Source organism: Solanum verrucosum, unplaced genomic scaffold (genome assembly GCF_900185275.1).
Source record: "Solanum verrucosum unplaced genomic scaffold, falcon-dt-bn FXZP01000205.1, whole genome shotgun sequence".
Taxonomy (NCBI): Eukaryota; Viridiplantae; Streptophyta; class Magnoliopsida; order Solanales; family Solanaceae; genus Solanum; species Solanum verrucosum.
Genome location: NW_026019950.1, coordinates 3,265,501 through 3,281,947, shown reverse-complemented (window position 1 = coordinate 3,281,947; position 16,447 = coordinate 3,265,501). Strand labels below are relative to the sequence as shown.

At 35.7% G+C, this 16,447-nt stretch overlaps 4 protein-coding genes across 4 annotated transcripts; 1 reads left to right on the top strand and 3 right to left on the bottom strand.

The window, feature by feature from the left end:
- The first annotated feature begins 895 nt into the window (after positions 1–895).
- LOC125813890 (kinase-interacting family protein-like) lies at positions 896–4,949 on the top strand. The gene is made up of 3 exons (XM_049493365.1): positions 896–988; positions 1,831–1,971; positions 3,764–4,949. Exons 2-3 carry the CDS (start codon positions 1,851–1,853, stop codon positions 4,759–4,761), a joined length of 1,119 nt encoding a protein of 372 aa, XP_049349322.1. The 5' UTR covers positions 896–988; positions 1,831–1,850; the 3' UTR covers positions 4,762–4,949.
- Positions 4,950–5,010: 61 nt separating this feature from the next.
- On the bottom strand, positions 5,011–8,709 carry LOC125813891 (uncharacterized). Its single transcript, XM_049493366.1, has 5 exons — positions 8,107–8,709; positions 6,942–6,991; positions 6,497–6,584; positions 6,089–6,205; positions 5,011–5,273 (listed from the first exon to the last, which is right to left on the bottom strand). Exons 1-5 carry the CDS (start codon positions 8,596–8,598, stop codon positions 5,223–5,225), a joined length of 798 nt encoding a protein of 265 aa, XP_049349323.1. The 5' UTR covers positions 8,599–8,709; the 3' UTR covers positions 5,011–5,222.
- Positions 8,710–9,413: 704 nt separating this feature from the next.
- Positions 9,414–10,889, bottom strand: LOC125813862 (xyloglucan endotransglucosylase/hydrolase protein 9-like). Its single transcript, XM_049493332.1, has 4 exons — positions 10,615–10,889; positions 10,416–10,516; positions 10,114–10,307; positions 9,414–9,933 (listed from the first exon to the last, which is right to left on the bottom strand). Exons 1-4 carry the CDS (start codon positions 10,766–10,768, stop codon positions 9,531–9,533), a joined length of 852 nt encoding a protein of 283 aa, XP_049349289.1. The 5' UTR covers positions 10,769–10,889; the 3' UTR covers positions 9,414–9,530.
- Positions 10,890–12,768: 1,879 nt separating this feature from the next.
- On the bottom strand, positions 12,769–16,353 carry LOC125814040 (putative pentatricopeptide repeat-containing protein At2g01510). The gene is made up of 3 exons (XM_049493506.1): positions 16,280–16,353; positions 13,247–16,184; positions 12,769–12,814 (listed from the first exon to the last, which is right to left on the bottom strand). The coding sequence occupies exons 1-2, from the start codon at positions 16,351–16,353 to the stop codon at positions 13,799–13,801; spliced, it is 2,460 nt and encodes an 819-aa protein (XP_049349463.1). The 3' UTR covers positions 12,769–12,814; positions 13,247–13,798.
- Between the last annotated feature and the right edge of the window lie 94 nt (positions 16,354–16,447).

Here is a 16,447-nt window from a genome sequence, read left to right as displayed (position 1 = left end):
AGTTGGCACTTGGCAGGTAAGGGCAAATTTGTGCTAATTTCTTTTTTGAACGGTGAAACCGTGAAGGTATAGTTGATTTCAACTTTAAATAGAGGGTAAATGTAGATTACTTTGTGAACCTAAGAGCAATTTGAACCTTTTTCCTATGAAAAATTGGATTTGGCTGTCGAAGGATGACAAAATTATAGGACGTTACTAAAGTATTGACGAGAGAATTTTTGACATATAACTGCTTGCTTACACTGACGCATTATATGTATAGCACAGAAAGATGTTGCTGCCATTGTCCGCATCTTCTCCTTTATTTAACCAAATATTTGAGGTTGACCCACTGTTTTTAAACTCCTGTCTCCGTTATGTGTGAATAACCCAATGCCAAATTAGAGATGTTGTTAATCTTTTGTGAGTAATTTGGAGCAGTTTTGTATTTCAAATTCTTAAAAGTTTTAGAATTCAACTTGAAGTTATCTATTAATCGAATGTGCAATCCCTCATTCATCTAAATTCTAAACCAAAAAAAAAAGAAAGTGAAAATGTAATTGGCATTTGTCAAACACCTCACACTATATGGCAGACCCAAAAAAAATGTTTTTCAAAGATAGGGCTGTGGCTAGAAGCTGTGTAGTCTGTAGAAACAGCTACTTGATCAATTGACCTGTCCATCAACTCTGTTCCCAGCAGATACATTAAATACACAAATACGGACTTCCAATACGTGGCAGCTTCTGATTCGCCAAAAATCAAATCGTAGTTTGCGGGCTTTTATATGCAGGAAACTATTTGACTTCCTTGTCCCCAACCCAAGAAAATGTCCCTCCCACAAAACCCAAAAAAACAGAAAGCCCAAAAGACCATTTCTCTTTTAAAAAGAAGCCACCTTTTTACTCTCTATAATTATAATTATTTGGATTTGCAACTCCGCCTAAACATGCAAATCAACCCCCCAAAGTTCTTCTGCAGCATCAACAACTTAGTTTGAGTCTTTGAGGTACCTATATATCTCTTTTTATCTGTTTTATTTTAGTGATCAAATATTTCAAGTTCAGTAAGCTTTCTCTGTTTCCATTACTCCACTGAAAATAATTTTTTCTCTGTTGCTCTGTTAGTTTTTGCTTAAAACTGGTTCATAGTTTTCAGAATGCTTTGAATAAGCTAATTCTTGAAGCAAAATCTCTGTTTTTTTTTTTCTCACTTGAAATTGTGTTTACTACATGGTTCAAGGGGAGGTGGATTGATGATTGAAATTTTATGGGTTCAATCATTAAGGTTTTAGCATTATACTTGTTGTAGTTTTGAAGTTATGTGGGTTCATATCTACTAGTTGTCGTAATTTTGAAGAAATTTTACATGTAGATTTATGTTATAAAAGTACTGGATTCAGATGAACCTGGTACCGCTATACTACATCGGCACCTAGTTTCAACTTTTATCATTGCTCACAAACTCAGATCATATGTTCTAAAGATGTTAAAGTGAAAATTAAAAGTTGCAGGAGAATGTGCTTGTAATTAAATTGTGTAAATCATAGTGGCATTTAATGATAGTATTTATATTTTAAAGTTGCTTAAATGATCTTTTAATCTCATTATCTGCTTTTATATCCTAACTTGTTTGCTCTGTTTTACTTGTCATATGTTTTTTTCTTTCTTTTTGTATGCCCTTTCAAAACATTAATTAAAAGGATAATTTGACTTTACATATTCTTGAGCTTCTTATGTTCTTTGTTAGTTCAATTTGATCATTTAGTGTAGTGCTATGTGCTTGTCATTAATTGATGAAAGAGGAAAATTAAATTATTTTCTGATTTGGAATCCTTTTTGAATAGTGTAGGCCCTATTTTGCCTGTTGAAATGAAGGCAAAACTGAAAACAGAGAAAAAGGCTTTAAGTCCAGTTTCTTCAATGGCTTCTTCAAATTATACAAAAAGGAGAAGTTTCAGTAGACCCTCTTGGCTTCTTTGCACCGTTGCTGGTAAATTATTCATATATATATATGCTCTTTTTACCTCTTCTTTATTAATTGTGTACAAACTTTCTTGGAATATTAGTTTGTTTTATATAAATATGCCCCTTTATTCATCTTCACTTAAAAGATCCAAACTTTTGTGTACTCAACTGGAATGGTTTAGAGGTCAGTAAATGCGTTAAGAATCATTACATTTTAGTTTCAAATTCAAGTGGAGGCAAAAAGTATCGATCACCACAACATGGTTCACAATGAAGTCATTTTTTAAAGATTTTTTTTATGATCATGATGTTCGAGCTAATATGTCCAATTTTGAAATTTTCAAAATTTTATTTGTAAATTGTAAGTAAATGAAAATTGTATCATGGTCTTGTTTAATTGTTGTAGTTTGGTGGTGGGGGGAGGGGGTATGGGGTCCATTATTCTTAGGTGATGTGAACATTTCTTTCCCTAGGAAAATGAAAATGAGTATTGTGTTTACACCTCTATATTGGAAGGGTATACTGTTATGAAATGTCACTTTCTTTATAATATAATATGATAAAACCAGAAAGTTATTTTCAAAAAACTCTGTCCTTTTCTTATTTATGTCTCTTGCAGTTTCTACCTAAATACTTTAGAATCTTTACAAAACCTTTTTTTATAAGTTTTTTTTAAAATTTGAATTCTAAATAGAGGGACTCATATATTTACTTTTTGTTAGATGCCGTGTTGCAGAATGAAAATGATTTTTACTTTCTTTACAGAATCTGTTTCTGTTTTTATTTTCTTTTCTGAAACTTTATCTGTACCTAAGAGTAGTAGCTTTTAATTTCAGAACAACCATTTTTCTTTTTTGGGTACTAGAATCCAATGTAATTTAAATCTTGTTTTTTACTTATTCTATGTATGAAATCATGTGCTTGGTGGTTCACAAGATTATATAAAGATCTTTTTAACTTGTGATAATATATACCTCTTGAGGAAATTTTTCACACAAATTGTTAGAACGTTCTATTAAAAATAACATCTAGTTTTATGTACTTTAAAGAACTGGACTTTATTTTTGATGGAATGTTCTAACAACATACTTATAAGCGTACCAAAAAACAAATAGAAGAGTTCACATGGTGGTCTTTTTACCCTTTTAATCTTGGCTTAAAATAAATATTTTAAAAGAATTTATGGGTTACATTACCTCGTAAAATTTATGGAGTGAATTTGAATTATTTCTTTTTAAGTACTCCATTTTGATTTTCTTTAAATACCTATTAACAATTTTACTGTGCATTTTCTTTTGCTTTAATTAATATTCCAGATAAAATATTTGAATAAATTTAGATGTAAAAAATGAAACTATTTCACCTCATGTAGTGATATTCTTTTTCTTTTCCAGGCTAAGGAATTATTAATCAATGATAATCAACAAGTTGTCCAAATTATTTGTGTCTAAGCTTTAGGGAAAACAAGTTAGAAGGAATTTGGTAGACAAGAATGGAGTCTTATTTTACCATTGATTAATTAGTAATTTCCTCTACGAAGAAATAAAACATTAATTACGGAGAATTTCTAGTCAGTATACATAGATTATAAATATATAGTTGCATGGATTTGAAACTAGGGATGACAATAGTCAAAACTAGTGATTTCATTTTCATGTACATCCAAATTTGTCACTATCTACACATGGGGAAGATATGGGCTAAAGATGAGAACAGTGCTTTTTGCAATTCAAATTTCAAATTCAACTGTCAAGTAAAATCAAATCATTAAAATTTATTTAATTCTATTGAATTTGAGTTGTTTTTGTTCTCATTAGATTTGGATGAGAAGATGAACAAGGTGGCTCTTAAAATCCCAGAAAAAGGCAGTCCAGACAGTTTTGCGGAACGCGCTGATGCCTATTACCAGAAACGACCACAGCTTATGGCCTTGCTACAAGAACTGTACAATAGCTATGTCTCTTTAGCTGATCGCTACTGCCAAGCACTAGCCAAGAACCATAATCATCGTCGATATTCATCTCCAATTCCACCATTAAGTTACAATGAAAATGGTTATTGTGATGAGGAAGAGTATAGTGGAGAGATCATTGATTCTGATGCTGAGAGTTCTTTATCATTTCAGCCTTCCTTTCCACCTTCAACACAAGACAAATTTGATATTGAAATGATTGTTGCTGACTTGGTGATCAGAAATGTGGACTATGATTTCGTCCTAGACGAGCTTAATCAAGTGGAAAGACAGAACAATGAGTCATCAAGGAAGATAGAGTTGCAGAAGAGTTTACTGGATGTAATGGAATCAGAGAGGTTGATTCTGTTAAATGAGAATGCTAGATTGGGATACAAAGTGGCTACGTTAATGGAGGAAAACAAGGCGGTGTCTTCAGAATCTTTGTTCATGAAGAGGAAGGTTGCTGAGCTTGCGGGGTGCATATTGAAGATGAGGGAGGATCATAGGGTTTGCATGCTAAGTCGAAAGATTGAGGATCTTCAAGGACAAATATATGGGCTGGAGAAGAGGAACAAAGAGTATTATGATCAGCTTGTGAAGCATGAAGAAGAGAAGACGCGTAGGTCCAAATCAATGAAGGTTAAAGGAGAAGTTAACATGAAATATTGCTTTAAAGTTCCTGAAGATGTTGTTGCTGGGATTACTAGGAGCTTTAGTTTTGGAAATCTGAAAAAGGGTGGTGGTGAACAGAAAGTAAATGTTAATGCTGAAGTTAAGAAGAAAGTTCCTAAGTTGTGGGATAGGGTCAAGAAGTTTGATATCTTCTTTTGTGGACCTAATTTCAACACAGTTTATTGCTGATGAATGGGCAATCTAAATGTTTACTAGATTGATATTATAACTTTACTAGTATACCGTTAATTGGGCAGAGAGAGAGAGAGACTTGACTCTTGTATTTTGTATGTTCTACTCCACCCTTTTAGCAGGATATGAATGACATATGAAGAAAACTTTGATTGCTGCCCTAATGACAGATAGTTTCTATGATATAGATGGGCAAGATCCTCCAAGATTGCTAAAGTTAACATAGCTGGAGATGAACTAAGATTTAGGATGAAAAAATTGCCTTCTGTTGCATATATAACATTGACCAGCCAGTAGAGTCACTTCTGTTTACAGATATCATTCTATATACAATGTCAAACTGGACAATGAACTACAACACAGCATATGAAACATGTTCAACCTCAGCAATACTTAAATACCTTAGGCAAATTAGGTTGACAGTAATCCTAATTTGTACAAACATACAAACTCGTCACTTATGCTGAATTTGCAAGAGCAAGTTTCTCATTAAGCTTTGCAATCCGAGCCTGAAATGGTTAACGATGATAATACATCAGTTGTGAAAAAAAAAACAGAGATATTACGAGGAACAGATAGTTCTCCCCTGTGTGCGTGGACTCAGCTGACAATTATTTCAGGCCCATAATTCTTTCTTGTCATAAAATATGCACTTTGGATTTTGGAAGGCTTAGAAACATTTCAACAAACACAAGCCTCCACATGCATTAGCATTGTGGTGTGCATGGGCAGATCTCTCTACATATAGAAAAACACGAAGTGTACTGCCACAATCACAAAAAGTTGTGATACCTTTTCATGGGCATGTGGAGATTTTTAGTTTTAGTTAGATATTTAAAGCTTAAAATTTTTCCCAGTAACTTGTAGCAAATTCATAACTTGGTAAATCATTTCAGTTCTACTAAGGAATATAAAAGCTTAAAATCATTTTGTTCCTCCAATATTGGTGGCAGTTTTACAATCTTGCAATTTATGTGCTTTTCCAGCCTATCTTGTTGATAACACACTATCAGTTATTAAGATATTACCTATTGAAGAAGAGGCTTTATTTAATTATTGACACAACAGGCTAGACTAAAGAATTCTACCATGTTATAACCGTATTTAAACTAGTACCGCATGAACTATATCAGATTTCTGTCACTTCTAAAATAGCATCTTCATTTGCTTACGAAATTGTGTATTCTTGTTTGGTGTTGCCAAAAGTAAATTTAAGGAAACCAACCTTAAAAAATACGCTTAAAGCCATAGGATTTGCAGTGCAGAACAGATGTCAAAAGTTAAACCAATTCTATTCTAGAACTACAACAAACATGAACTGCACCTTGAAGGATTTTGAGCGACGGATGGACGGATCTAACTCTAAAGCCATGGAGTATGACTTCTCGGCAGCATCGACATGGTCCAGAGCCATCAAAACATCACCTTGGCAGATATAACCCTGTAAAAATTAAAACTAATAAATATTTGCAACTAGGGATTAGGTGTAGATATAGTAATTTGATGTTCACTTCCTAGTTCCTACAATAATCGCAGAAAGAGAGTACATTATTATGCAATCATACATTGTATCTGCTATATACTGAAATGGAAATGAAGGAATTGATACCTCATGGTTAAAACACTAATGTGAGTTAGTTAAGTTCAAGCACCAAACATTTCAAGTTTAAGTTTAAGCACAACATGTGCTTTTCGTGTGTACTTTAGCAGAGGTAACAGATAATCAAATTACTTCAGGGTAATTGGGAGCAATATTCAACGCCTCCTTAGCATCATCAAGTGCCTCAGCCAAATTTCCCATTGCCAACTCCGCAGCAGACCTGATTGAAGACACTTATTTCAGCATCTTGTTCACATGCATTCTGATCATCTAGACAACAAGGCATTAGTGACAAAATATTAAATATATAAATTTGGACACTGGTACAAAATCAAGTGATCCAAGAGTTTTTCAAATGACTTCAAGAAAACTCAGTAAATCAATCCGAAAGGAAGCCTAGAGCCAAAAAAAATTAAAACCAGATCAGACGCTTAAGGAACAGAATAATGATGTTGCTTCCACTAAAAATTGCAACACAATCATGTGAATAACATAGAGATCTAGGGTATCCTTCTGATTTATTTGATTACAAAAGGTCCCAATTTCCCATAGAAAAGAGATTTTAAACACAATAAACCTGTCTTTGAGCATAATATGAACACCTCCAAACGGCTTTAAAGCAATAGCCTGCACAAAAAAAATGGCAACATCAGTGCCCTTAGGCACCAATCTTGAATTAGATACAACAAATAGGCCATATCTAAACGAAACCTGTAAAGCTAAAAATATAAGTAACGATGGCAACATAGAAATAGTGAAAGGATTATAGCATCATGTTAACTTCAATGACCCTTAGGTCACACTGTTGATTGTAGAAAGCTACAGATTATTTCCGCTGGAAGAAATCCTAATGCACTAGCAAAAAAGATATGTATAACGAGATTTACAATTTCTTTCTGGTACTGACAAAACACAAATCTGTGAGTCTGGTGAATGAACTGGTATCTACAGCTTAGCATTATCATTCTCTCATTATCACCCGCTCAATATAAAATTCAGTACTTCAATTCGCAAGACAACTAGGAAAGGTGCTTAAGAAGTAAAATTACATCAGACATCGGAAATAAAGAACCTCCATGAAGCAGACTAGATAATAGATTGGCTAGAAACCCTAGGTCTTGGGGAAAAATGTCCTCATAATACATATCTTGTCTAGGTTTTTCAAATTTTGAAGGATATCCTTTTTTCCGCCTTGGTCACAAGCTATGTTGCTCGGACTCTTCAAAAATGTCAACGGGTGCGTGTCGAATTCTCCAAAAGTAGTGTATTTTCGGAGAATCCAACACAGGTGCAGCATCGAAAGTGAAGAGTCTGTGCAACTTAGGTCATAAGTATCCGTCTGAGATTAGAAATTTTTCACTTCAATTAACTTGAAAGGGAAAGTTGCTACGAACTTTTAAACCTCAAGCTTCTGATAAACCGTGCCATCTCTATGTTGAAAATTATGTGAATCAATGGCATTCTCTTTTTTTTTTTAATAGTTTCTTCACCATTATTAATTTTTATCATGAAATACTTGGATGGCCTCACATTCACTATACTAATCAGAGTAGTATTTGATGCATTGATATTCATTCCAGGGCACACTATCCAGTTAAGACGGTAGAAAAAACCTCAATGGTCAGCCTCACCACAACACTCTCTTAACTTTTTGATCCATAGCATTCATCAGAAGCATTTCAAAGAAATATCTTCAGCAAAACTTGATTCAGTGTAATTCAGCGAAGTATGAAACCACACACCTGTGAGAGCAAACCATGAGCCTCAGAGAAATTACCATTACCCATCTCATCTTCAGCTCTTTTCCTCAACGCTAAAGCCTCCAAACTTCTCCGACTCTCTCCTTCAACGTCATCCCTACCAAGACAGACGAACGCCATAGTTTCAGCAGCTCGAGTAGGAGTACCAACGTGCTTGACATATACAGCACCAGGTAAAACGACGACGTTAGGTCCTGCCCCGCAACGGCCAAGACATCCACAGGAATTAACCGCTACAAAGGGAGGAGCAATTCCAGATAAAACTTGAAGGGTATCCAAGGATCCCTGTTTCCTGCATGCCCTCTCTGTACAAAGTCGAATTTCTATCTTCCTTTCTACCTCTTCTTCTTTTACTGACGATGCTTTGATTCTTGTATCGTTAATGGGCTTGGATTTGGGAAGTGGAAAGAGGAGGAATGGCGAAAAGGGTTGCTGCGAAATGCTTCTGAGAGTGCTCAAATGGATTGCACTCATCGTTTTACTTGAATTACTTCTTCTTTCTCCAATTTCTTCTTTACTCTTTAGCTTTCTTCATTGAGAAAAATTGCTCGCCGGAGAGATGACGGAGACTGCAGCGGTTTAAGGCGAGTACCGGATAATGGAATATTCTTCTGTTCTAATTTGAGCCATCCAATTATTAAGCCCCAATTTTCGAAAGGCTAACTTCTTCAAATTATTTACTTCTTATTATTAATTCCTCCGTCCCTAATTACTTGTCCACTTATATCCTCCACATAGAAATGCGGTGATATGTAGTGAAGATGTTACTCCCTCTGTCCCATTTTATGTGAGGTAGTTTGATTTGGCATGGAGTTTAAGAAAGAAATAAAGACTTTTAAATTTGTAGTCTAAAATGAATGATAGTAATTTATTGGCTATAAATCATTTCATTAAAGGTAAAATTGATGTTTTAAAGTTAAATTATTACTTAATATAAAAATATGTTATTTTTTTTAGGACTGACTAAAAAAAATAATAAGTCATAGAAATTGAGACAGGTTTGACATTTGCTAGTAGCCTAGTACATTGATTTTGAACCTATTGCTTTTCTAAGAGTTTTTTGACTTCATCATAGATTTTGATATATTATATAGGATGATGACATGAGTTGAATTTAAATGGGAAAATATGGTCAGTAAAGATTCACATAAGTCAATATCTCAACTCATTTAAGATTGAGACATAGTTATTATTATTGGTTAAATTTGAATTAAAATTTCAAACACATAGCACATTTGATTTTTTTTTTAACCATAGAACTGACTTAAATGTTAAGAGGGTCACATAAGAAGCCAAACAAGAAAATTTTTTATTAGCAAATTGGATAAACATCTTAAAAAGCTACAATATTGCGAGATAGAAACATATTGATACATTGACATTGCTAGAATAGTGTGTTGGTCTCTCTAGTACAAGCACTCTCTAGGCATTTGAGTGAATCTTGCAGTATCCTTACAATAATCATACACCAAGTACTTATTTTGAACCATTTTGAATTGGCGTTTTTTGCTCTTTTCTAGCCTCTTCTTGGCTGGTTTATCCCACAAAAATTGTGCTAACTTGCCACATTTTGCACCTGCAGCAATTGTGTCCTCACCAGACAAATCACAAGCATCGATCTCGAATGATCGAAATGTTGTAACAAATGGAGAGTGGCTCCAGTTTGTCTTCACTCTCCCTCCTTGTGTAGCCCAGTCATCTGCATTCCACAATGATCCATAGATTCCCATGCCTTGATTTTTCGGGTATGGAACGCCTTTCTTCTCCTTGTTTTTGAACACTCTAATTGGAATATCATCAACTGAAAAGCTGCGAAAAATTCATGTGTCGAGTAAAATTCGTCATTGTTAGCGTGGATTTAACTTATATACACTGACAATATAAAATTCTAAAATAGTAACACTCTCGGTCCTACGGAGTTGCACCTCTACATGTTTCATGGAAAGCTCAAACATATTTAGAGATATGGCTGAAGTAAGAATTACTTACATGATAGAATGATGATTCCAAAAGAAAGAGTAAGTGTGGAAGTCCACTGTTGGGTCGAACCACAAACCGTGCCTCTGCTCTCGATCTCCGGTGCCATTCACGTAGACATTTGTTTGTACTAGGTATGGTTCCCCTGAAACATTCCCAAGAAATTCAAAGTCCAGTTCATCGTGATTAGCTCCTTCTGATGACATCTACAAACCACATATTTCCAGCAATTAGTAGCATTAGGCCATAAGTTATAGTTTGAAGAAACAATATATTGATCTTGATAATTATTTGACGTGGTTTTTGTCACGTACATAAAATGCAATAACTGTTCCAGCTGAATCTCCTTCAACTAGTTTGATCTGTGCGCTGGCTTTCCCAAACAAATATTTGAACTTCGACTCAAATCCGCAGCCTTTGTGAATATGAACATAATTAATCAAATGGCTATGTAATTATATTGCCTTGAATAGGCAAAAATATAAGATATGAAGTGAATTAATGAAGTCTTACCAGAAGCACTGTCAAGGGAGAGAGTAACTTGGTCTCCTACAACAGCAATATGGTCTGGTGCCCAGCTGGACTCGAAAACATCGGTGAAGTTGACACCAACCCCTGTGTTTAGTAGCATAGACAGGATCAAAAAGACAATCACAAAGGATGACATTGCTGTCTGGAACTTGAAATGATTAATTTCAGAGTCCAGAAGAAAAAGGTTCAAGTCTATCGGTCTGTTAGGAAAAGCGCCAATCAAGAACTTGGAGCCACTCTAGTTTTATTTATATAGAAGTTGTATTAACATAGTACTACTAGACTTTATATTTTTTATATTAGTATCATGGAGTACAAAAAGTAAGAGAAAATGTTTTAGTGGCAGCCATGGTACAGTGGACTGTTTGTCAGCAAGGCAGCCTTTTTCTTCTCTTGTTTACTATTTATATTCTTCCTTTACCAAATGAACTGATTCTTTGCTGCACTCCACTAAGGCACTAACTACAAGTTTTTATAGTAAATATTCTACATTGGAAACTTCAATGACAGTATTTATTAGAAGACATTATGGGAGGGAGGAACAAGTGGGAAGTTAGTTATTAGGTAGTAGAGTGAAGCAAACCATACAGTATATATACTGCCAAAAGTTATGTATGGCAACAACCCATCCACTAAAGTACCAGAAAACGCACTATGATTTTGTGACTGAATGAAGAAGGGAATAAACAAGAATAGATTATTCCAACCTGCAATACAAATCCCCAGAAGAGTAGTAGGATAATAAGCACTCCGTAACTTGTTCATTATATTACATATACAAAATTTAGGGGGATTTCAAATCGGTTGAATTGCAATGAGTAATTCCATTAGTTGAAAGTGAGAAACTAGATGAAGTATCTTCAAGAATAGCCAAAGTCAAATGGGCAAGCACATTACAGGTCCAAGTAAAGGTGGATCCAGGATTTGAAGATGACAGGATACCTCTATCCTTAACATAGTCATGGAAAGTACTGATTGCAGGGTGAGAAGATGAAATCATCTTTGAACTCTTTGCTATAGAAAATTCAGGTTAACTATCAAATATATCATGGTGATAAGTGCTAAGTCAAAACAAAAATCTGGAATTCTGCGACATTTGAATAGATCTGCAATCTCTTCATATGACTCACCCAATCAATATACCTCGTGTTACACATACTAGAGTTAATCCCTGGCGGCTACACACTGTCCATAGGAAGAGGGAATGAGTTAAGCTGCAGGGCCGTATGTACCAGGCACAGTTGAGATTAGTAGACAGTAGACATCCCTCCTCCACCACCTGGAGAGTAATGCTAGTAGCCACTGTTCAAGCTCCAAAAATGATACAAATGGAAGGATGCATCTGGCAAAGAACTAAACAGAATGAAACTAATAAAATTACGAGATATAGAATTGCATGGATGAAACACTCTGAGGAATCTTATCAGATACTAGCAGATCAAAACCAGAAGCAAGTAGAGGTTGCTTTTTGACCGAATTGTGAGCGTTCTATAACTGGTCAAAACTAAGAGGGAAAATCAAACAAGGTGATCTCTAGGACAAAGTATCAAGTTATATGGAGAAGTAAAGAACCAACAATACAAGGTGATTTTGCCACAGTCAGCTCACTCTTGTAATGATGACTTGTAAAAACACCCAATTCTATCCGTTTGAAGTCGATGTAGAAGAAGGCATATCCTGGGCATAAAAGGCTACTATGGCAAACAGACTGACAGTAATCAGCCGTTTAAGTAACTATCCATGAAGTCCTTTGGCAAAAGCTTAAGAGTAATCAGTCTCTTGAGTTAAAAATTGAGAATGAAGTTCTTTAACACATCCGCGCCCTGAAGAAAAGGGATCCTTTCAAGTAACTATCCCTGAAGTAGCCGGCAATGCAGAAAACACCAACTACAACATGCAGGGACAACGTGAATCATATTGTGTGACCTGACGCTAAAAGGAGGCTTGTACTGCAGCTTCAATCTTGGAAAAGTATGCCCCCATGATGACAACAATCTCTGGACCAGCAAATGAAAAAGGTTGTCATCCTTCACCCATTTAACATAATCAAGGGCATCTTTCTTTGATCCATAAAGTACTGCACAAAAAGGAGTTTAAGCAGAAAAAGAAAAAAGAACCAAAGAACAACCTACTTTTTACGACAAATCCAGGAAACAGGACCTACAATGACTTGTAATAACACCTGAAGTGGTGGATTAATAAAAATCTGATTAGAACCATCGTACAAGTTATTTAGAAAACTCTCCATGCAGGAAGGAGAACAATGACATAGTTAAACATAGCATACATGTCACTATAGGCATAACAGCATAAGTTCGCAGACAAGCCAGATGCATCCAAAAAACAATTTGCCTTTAAAGACCAAATAGGGACAGCAGGTAAGGTAATTGTCAACCAATCTTGTTATCTTTCCTCTTTTGGGGTAAAAAAAGAAAGAGAGAAAGGAAGCCTAATTTCCAGGCAGATTAAATGGTAGCTTTTCAATTACTCGAACATTGGAACCCTTAGACAAGAAGTTTGTTGTCTACTACATATAAACTAGAATAGATACATCTTACTGTTGTCAACTCTCGTCAAATGATAGAAATGAGGGAGTAAACAATTAGTGAGTTACCTGCATAAAATATAGGTGTCTACTGACCACCTCTTATGACGTCTTTGATGAACAAAAAATGGTAATAATATACATTATATATTCTTTGCCAGCTTCTCTTTTAGAATCAGGCTCTTCCAACAAGCTCCCTCTTGGAGATGAGAATGATGTAGACTTGGCAATTCATGTTTGTATTCCCCAGAACACCTTCATCTCCAAGCAGAAATCCTGTTCTTATTGTTGAAAGAATAATTTGTGGTTTAGGGAGAAAACCAGTGAGCTCTTGAAAAGAGATGGAATGTTCTTCAAGAAAAAGTAGAACTTGGTTCTTCATGTATTTCATTACAGAAGTTCAAAAGCCCAACTTAGAGAGACCATAATTGCAACAGTTCACGACCACAAGCTTTGGATCAGAGCTGCAATTAGGCTACGCCCATCCCTTAAAGTAAATTTTGATTAGCATCATCATCCAAGGAATAAATTGCTGAAGTCCCCAAATGTTTATGACTTCCGGTTATAGACTATGGAAAGCACAAACCGAATGAAATGATCTGAAAATCATCCATCCATATCTCACCAGTAATCCCCACATGAACATGATCCATCTCTAAAGTGATGGAACCTACTTGAATCTCGCATGGTGATCTCCCTTCCAACAATTTTTGAGATAACTTTAATGGCAGCATGACAATCCACACAAGCTCGCAAGTTTTTCATAATGATAATGGGTGATCCTTCTGGAGTATTAATCAATGCAAACGCAATGGACAACCTCTCACTGTGATATTTGAGTGATTCTATTTTCATTTCTTCATCCACATTTTGAAGGGTACAACTTGTATCAGGCTTGTATCCTTCCTTGTCCATTAGCTCAACCAATGAGTTAATTTTTCTTCTAATCTGCTCAGTTTGTGGATGGGTCCTATCGTTTGCTGTGAATACATGAACTCTGTGGTCAATCTCAACCCAGCTATAGGCAGTGACCTTTTTAACTCCCCGTTCCCTCATAGCCTTCTTGACTTTTGCCGCATTTTCCCACTTGCCTGCTTCTGCATAGATGTTAGACATGTTGACATAAGCAGCGGCATCTCTAAGAGCATCCATCTTGAAAAGTTGGTCTGCAGCCTTTTTGGCAAGGTCTTGATTCTTATGAATTCTGCATGAGTTTAAAACTGAGGACCACATGACCTCATCCGGTTCAAATGGCATTTCAGAAATCAGATTCTCTGCTTCATTGAATCGTCCACTTCTACATAACACGTCAATCATCGTTGCATAATGTTTTCTCCTTGGATCAAGTTTATATACTTGAGTCATGGAATTAAAATACCATAATGCCTTTTCAACAAGCCCACGGTGGCTGCAGGCAGTTAGGACACTGAGGAAACTAACAGAATCAGGGTAGAGACCTGATTCAATCATATCCGCGAAGGAGCTAAATGTGGCCTCAGCATCACCATTCTGAGCATATGCCGAAATCAGTGCATTCCAACATACTATATTCCTATCAGGCATCTCTTTGAAAACTTCAATTGCATCTTTCATGGACCCACAATTTGCATACATGTCTACAAGAACACTGCCAGAAAAAACACTAGACAACAATCCCAATCTGATCACAGATGAGTGTAATTGCTTCCCAAGAGAAACTGAAGCCAAATTAGCTGAAGCTTTTAAAGTGCTAGCAAAAGTTGCCTGGTCACCGTGAACATTTTCTCTATTCATCTCCTTGAACATTTTCAGTGCCTCCTCATGAAAACCCTTCTGAACATATATTGAGATTATGGCTGTCCATGGAACAGAATTTCTGTAGGCCAGATTTGCAAATATTCTGTTGGCATCCTCAAATTTTTCACACTTTGCATACATGTCAACAAGGGCATTTCCTACTTGTACTTCTGAAACAGCTGTTGTCACCACTGCCTGTGCATGGGTTTGTCTTCCCATTGATAAATTTAGTTCTATCGCAGCTACACTCAACATCGTGGCAAACGGAAAATTCTTTCTGTCAAATGATGTACCTTGTAGCCTTTTGAAGAGATCAAACGATTTCTCATACTGCCCATTCCATGCATAACCTGTGATAATTATGTTATACGAAACACCATCTAACTCGGGCATCTCATCAAAGAGATTCTTTGCTAAATCTATATAGTCATGCTTAGAGTAGAAATCAAGCAATGCATTTGCAACAAATATGTCCCAGACATAGCTTGTCTTGATGGCAAGTCCATGAATTTGTTGGCCAAAAATAACATCCTCTGATCCAACACTCATACCTAGCATTGCTGCAAAAGTAAAACCTGAAGGCTGAAAATCCATATTCCGCATTTGCATAAAAAGTTTCAACGCTACTTCACGAAAACCGTATTTTGTGTACCCTGTTATCATCACATTGAAGCTTACTGAATCTTTAGTTGGCATTTCACTGAAGAGCTGAGACGCTACATCGAGGCAGCAAGTTTTGCAGTACGAATCTACCAGACTGTTGAAAACAATAAGACTTGCACTAAATCCAAATCTAATGATATGGGAATGAATCTGAAGTACTTCTTTTAAAGTAGTTGTATCATCAAAACCTGATAATAGAGTTGCAAAGGTGATATGATCCGGCTTAACCCCCGACCTACACATCTCAGTGTAAAGATTAAAAGCTTCTTTGGGCTGATTGTTCTGAGAGTAACCACCAATCATTATAGTCCATGAAACTTCATTACGAGAGAACATGCTATCAAATAACTCCCTAGCACGAAAAAGATTGCGAGACTTCACATAACCCGAAACCATCATGTTCACAGAGCTAGTGTTTCTGTAAGGCATTTCATCAAACAGTTGACGTGCCTTTGCTATTTGATTTGCTCTTACTAAATCCTTCAGTTTGAAGTTAAAACGAGAGATTTCTGGGTCAAAACCCGTTTTAACAATGCGGGCATCTACTGGAACATCAACAATTCGTTCGCTACATTTCATAATCAACATTTAATTAGACATGTTCCATAAACCAAAATACAATGAAAAAAATAGTAATAACAAGAAAGAAAGAAAAAAAAAAACCTGAAGCCACAGTAGAATCTCTTGGAGAAGATTCTAATTACACCCCATGGATTTTTAGCTCTTGAACTTCCCATTGTGGTGCAAGGATAACAAAAAAGATTAAATTTTTAGAAGTTCAAGAACCAAGAGGACAGAAACCCAACTTGTTGGCAAGGAAAAAAAAGTGTA

Coding starts and splice junctions, on each gene's coding strand:
- LOC125813862 (XM_049493332.1), bottom strand. CDS start 10,768: ATGTCATCCTTTGTGATTGTCTTTTTGATCCTGTCTATGCTACTAAAC. Junction 10,517..10,614: donor CTCCCTTGACAGTGCTTCTG/GTAAGACTTCAT, acceptor ATATTCACAAAG/GCTGCGGATTTGAGTCGAAG. Junction 10,308..10,415: donor GAACAGTTATTGCATTTTAT/GTACGTGACAAA, acceptor TGTGGTTTGTAG/ATGTCATCAGAAGGAGCTAA.
- LOC125813891 (XM_049493366.1), bottom strand. CDS start 8,598: ATGAGTGCAATCCATTTGAGCACTCTCAGAAGCATTTCGCAGCAACCC. Junction 6,585..6,941: donor CATATTATGCTCAAAGACAG/GTTTATTGTGTT, acceptor GTCTTCAATCAG/GTCTGCTGCGGAGTTGGCAA. Junction 5,274..6,088: donor GTCGCTCAAAATCCTTCAAG/GTGCAGTTCATG, acceptor TAACCATTTCAG/GCTCGGATTGCAAAGCTTAA.
- LOC125814040 (XM_049493506.1), bottom strand. CDS start 16,353: ATGGGAAGTTCAAGAGCTAAAAATCCATGGGGTGTAATTAGAATCTTC. Junction 16,185..16,279: donor AGATTCTACTGTGGCTTCAG/GTTTTTTTTTTT, acceptor TATGAAATGTAG/CGAACGAATTGTTGATGTTC.
- LOC125813890 (XM_049493365.1), top strand. CDS start 1,851: ATGAAGGCAAAACTGAAAACAGAGAAAAAGGCTTTAAGTCCAGTTTCT. Junction 1,972..3,763: donor GCTTCTTTGCACCGTTGCTG/GTAAATTATTCA, acceptor TGTTCTCATTAG/ATTTGGATGAGAAGATGAAC.